This window comes from Octopus bimaculoides, chromosome 1, assembly GCF_001194135.2.
Source record: "Octopus bimaculoides isolate UCB-OBI-ISO-001 chromosome 1, ASM119413v2, whole genome shotgun sequence".
Classification (NCBI taxonomy): domain Eukaryota; kingdom Metazoa; phylum Mollusca; class Cephalopoda; order Octopoda; family Octopodidae; genus Octopus; species Octopus bimaculoides.
The window spans coordinates 183201170-183205661 of NC_068981.1; the positions used below are offsets into that span (position 1 = coordinate 183201170).

General features: G+C 37.0%; 1 protein-coding gene across 1 annotated transcript in view; it reads left to right on the top strand.

The window, feature by feature from the left end:
- The window catches only part of LOC106879309 (squamous cell carcinoma antigen recognized by T-cells 3), a 40689-nt gene that overhangs the window by 17968 nt on the left and 18229 nt on the right, over positions 1–4492 (top strand). Inside the window, exons 10-12 of the mRNA XM_052972800.1 lie at positions 1350–1459; positions 2616–2728; positions 4023–4099. Of these exons, the coding sequence (XP_052828760.1) occupies positions 1350–1459; positions 2616–2728; positions 4023–4099 (300 nt within the window). The remainder of the gene's footprint in view (positions 1–1349; positions 1460–2615; positions 2729–4022; positions 4100–4492) is intronic.

Consider the following 4492-nt stretch of genomic DNA (forward strand, 5'->3'; position numbering starts at 1 on the left):
TATATATCCATAGTCTAAGACTATATTAATGTGTTGTTCCTTTTAAAGTGTTGGTTGTGTTTTGAGAACAATATGACTGCAATTTCTGAAAGTCAAAGTGACCTCAGCCAGACACTCTTGATGGTTTGATCTAATATTGATTCAGGTTGGTGAGGAATTATTTTAGCTCTGTAAAAACTACATTTCCACTGATTCTGTTTTCTTATGTCTTTAACTCGGTCTTTCTTCTCCATATCTTTTTTATTAGTCTTCATTTTTGTTAGTAAATTAGAGGAAGCTTAGTGTATTGCCAAGGACAACAAAACCTGAAACTACATGGAAGTAGGTAGAAACTATGTAGAGTGTATCCAACACAAACAATAAGCATGTAAAAGGTGCAGTGGGGTCTTGGTCAAGCTGATAAAGAAGGGTTTAATTTGCAATAATAATTACCAAATAGTTTAAAAAGTGGACTAAGTTAATCTGCAAACTAGCATATTCTAGTCTTTTGTATTTAATATTTTGCAAAGCAGATCATCTCTTGTTTCTTCAGCTTTTTCTAATTTCACTGTCAAGAACAGTTGCTACAAACTCAATCATAGATACAATTTTCCAGCCATGCCAGTACCGCCTGACTGGCCGTCGTGCCTGTGGCATGTAAAAGCACCCACTACACTCTTAGAGTGGTTGGTGTTAGGAAGGGCATCCAGCTGTAGAAACTCTGCCAGATCAGATTGGAGCCTGGTGCAGCCATCTGGCTCACCAGTCCCCAGTGAAACCGTCCAACCCATGCCAGCATGGAAAGCAGACGTTAAATGATGATGATGATGTAAGCAATGACAAAAACTGACAAAAAATAAAGGCGGTGCTCCAGTCCTACAGCTGAAACCATTAAAAAAATAAAAGAATACTAGTTTAATCATTATTATCATCATCGACATTCATTTCCCATACCTGCATGGGTTAGATGAGTCACCTAGTGTGAATCAGTTCTTGCTTACAATTACTGAATTCAGGCTTGGCCAACTCGAATTACATTGCAGGCCATTTTAATCACAGAAAGTTTTTTGAAGGCTGCTCGTATACTGACAGAACTGAAAGTATTTTGCTTTCTCATGCTATTATTACAATAATGAATGAATGATCATTGATTCAACATGAAATATTATTGTTGCAAAACCAGTAGAATCTTTCTTTCTTTTTTTTCATTACAATCTTTAATTTTTGATAAAATTTTTAAAATGTTTGTTTAAATAAACCCATTTCAAGAAAGTATCAAGTGGGCCGCAAGATAAAAGTCTGCGGGCCTCAGGTCGGCCAGCCCTGACTTAATTTCTAATGTTTAATGTATTAATTATCTTTTTTTGCAGGTTAGACATTGTAAAAATATTGAGAAAGCACGAGAGTTATGGAACAGCATCATGACTCAGGGTCACGGAGCTGAAAGCCACATGTGGATGGAGTATTTCCAGATGGAGAAGTAAGTTTTTATGATCCCTCACAATTGCCCAATCGTTTGTGCGATTAATTACTGTATGTAATTCTCACTTATATAACAGTGTGGATTGCTTCTCAATCACAGTTTCAAGTTCAACCTCACTGCATGGCAGCTTGAGCAAGCATCTTCTATTATTGCCCTGAGCTGATCAAAGCCTTATGAGTGGGTTTGATAGATGGGGTCTGAAATAAGCTTATTTGTATGTGTGTGTGTCTCATCTTGGTAACATATATGATTGTTGTAAACAAGTGTGACTGTTTTACAAGCAACGTCATTCATTTTCAATATTCTGCATCAACTTGTCTGGCCAAAGGGAAATATTACTTTACTTGGAAACGAGTGAGGGTGAGCATCCAGTCATAGGAACCAAGCCAAATCAGACTAGAACCCAGTGTAGGTCTCTAGCTTACCAGTTCCAGTCAAACCATTTGGCCCATGCCAACTTGGAAAGCAGACGTTAAATGATGATGATGATGATGATATCATCAAAATCTTGAAGCTATGAGATAATGAATGATTAATTGAAAACAATGTAAACAAATGAGCATTACTTTTGACAGAGTAATCAGAATGCTAAAGAGTTACAGACCTGAGTTCAATTCTTCCTGTTGGAGAAATTATATGTAATAGACAGATAATTTCCTGGAGAGAGAGAGAGAGAGATTATTTATGATAACCTGCTATCCTATCCTGTGTGAGATTAGTTTCTCATTCCTATAACATGCCATGTAACATCACAAAAATGAGAACCTCATGAATTCCTCAGTTTTTTTTTTGGGGGGGGGGTTCATATTTCTAATAAAACTTCCTTTCATTACCATCATCATCATCATCATTTAGCATCCATTTTTCTCTTTGGCATGGCTTGGACAGTTCAACAGGAGCCAGTGAACCAGAGGACTGCACCAAGTTCTACTGTCTGTTTTGGAATGGTTTTTATGATTGGGTGCCATTCCTAATGTCAATGAATGTAATTACTCTCACTAATGGAGATTTCATTAAGCTCATTATGTACTTAGTGAACCTCTTTGTAATAAGGCTAATGCTTCTTACAATATCATCATATTTCATGATGATTTTCTTCACTGAATCTAAATAATTCTTCAAGAAAAATATAACTTTTCTCTCAATATTGTAGGGCATATGGTAATGCAAAGAATTGCCGCAAAGTACTACAGAGGGCACTTAACTCAGTCACTGATTGGCCACAAGGGATTGTTGATGCCTACTTACAATTTGAACGAGAAGAAGGTAAGCTTTTACATGTGTGCGTGTGTGTTTCAGTTGGGTGTACAATGCTGTTGTTTAACCCCAGGTCAGCTTTGATTTTGCAGACCTATGATGAAAGGCATTCCAATTATAACCATTATGTTATTTTGTATATCTAGAACAACATTGGCTAATGTGTCCTTCATAAGACACTAGGATGTGATTTGAGAGAAATCAGCAAATTCTTGCAGGTTGAGCTGCTCCTTAATTTTTTTTTTTTTTTGGTAATTATCTTACATAGGACCTATAATTGAGATTGTAATAGAGTATGCTCCCACCACAGCTCAACACTGAGTCAGTCAGTGATCTATGGGCTAAATCATATGTTAAATTACTTGTTTATTAGTAAGTAGCTCTGTCTGATATTGTACTGTATAATACAAGTATTTTACACTGACTAATTATTTAACTGGTGGACAAGTTACTTTAAATGAATTCAGTATAATGTCAGGAAAGTTGGGTGTGTAAGATGTAATTGTTTGATGTGTATGTGTATACAATGTATTGTATAAATCAGACGATAGTCGGCATGCAGTGTGGAGCATATGTCAGTGAGACAAAGTCAGCGGCTGGTGTTACCACAATTGAAGTATAAACAGAATTTTGAGAAAAATAACATTTAAGTGGATTCAAGTAAGTAGCAATCCTACCCTGGTGGTTGGTATGTATTACCAATAGGTTGTTGTTGTTATTAAGTGTCCTGCCTAGGGCACACATGAGAACAGCTGGAGTCACTCAGCTCTTCAGCCTCAGCCGCTAGTCTAGAGATAGACTTGAAGTTTTATATTAGTGTAGCAACAGTTACATATGCAATGAGTGAAGTAGTGTCATCTTTATTTATTGTCCATTTTCCATGCTGGCATGGGTTGGATGGTTTGACAGGAGGAGAGCTGCACCAGACTCCAATTGTCAGTTTTGGCATAGTTTCTATGGCTGGATGCCCTTCCTTATACCAATCACTCCACAGAGTTTACTGGGTGCCTCTTACATGGCACCAGTTTGTGTAAATTGCTGCTTCCACTCTTCTTTATTTTAACTACTAAAGGTTCGTCATCATCTCATCATCATTATTTCACATATTTTTCCAGGTATGGGTGGAATGGGCCGCTTTCATCACTCCTTGCCAGTTGTCATAGTCCTTTGTCATTTCCATTGGGTGGCCCAGCACCCCACGAACATATCCCCACCACTCTCCTTCCCACATCTTCTTTAATTAAAAACAAAAGCTGTTTCTTGTACTGGACAAACTACTTACTTGTTCCCCTTTCACTACTAGGTACCTTAGAAGACTATGAAATTTCCCTCAACAAATGTACTGCCCAACTACAACGGTTACAACAAAGACAAGCTCTGGTAAGTAGGTGTTTATCAATAGATATTTAACAGGGGGAGAGTTGGGGAGTCCACAGTCAACATTATCGTTCATTTTGTTTCTTTATATATCGCATTTTAGATGTAAGAATTAAGGTTGTGATGTACATGCCTTTCCCAAGGACATAATCACAGGAAATTAATTGGGAATTGAAATCAAATCGTATATTTACATGTGCATGTATGTATGTGCTGCATGCACATTTAGGTGCAGCATTTGTATACATGTTTCTATACATCAAAATATATACACATACACCCTCCAACCCATGCTAGCATGGAAAGCGGACGTTAAACGACGACGATACATCTCTCTCTCTCTATCTATATATATATACATATATATATGTATGTATATATATATATATATATGTA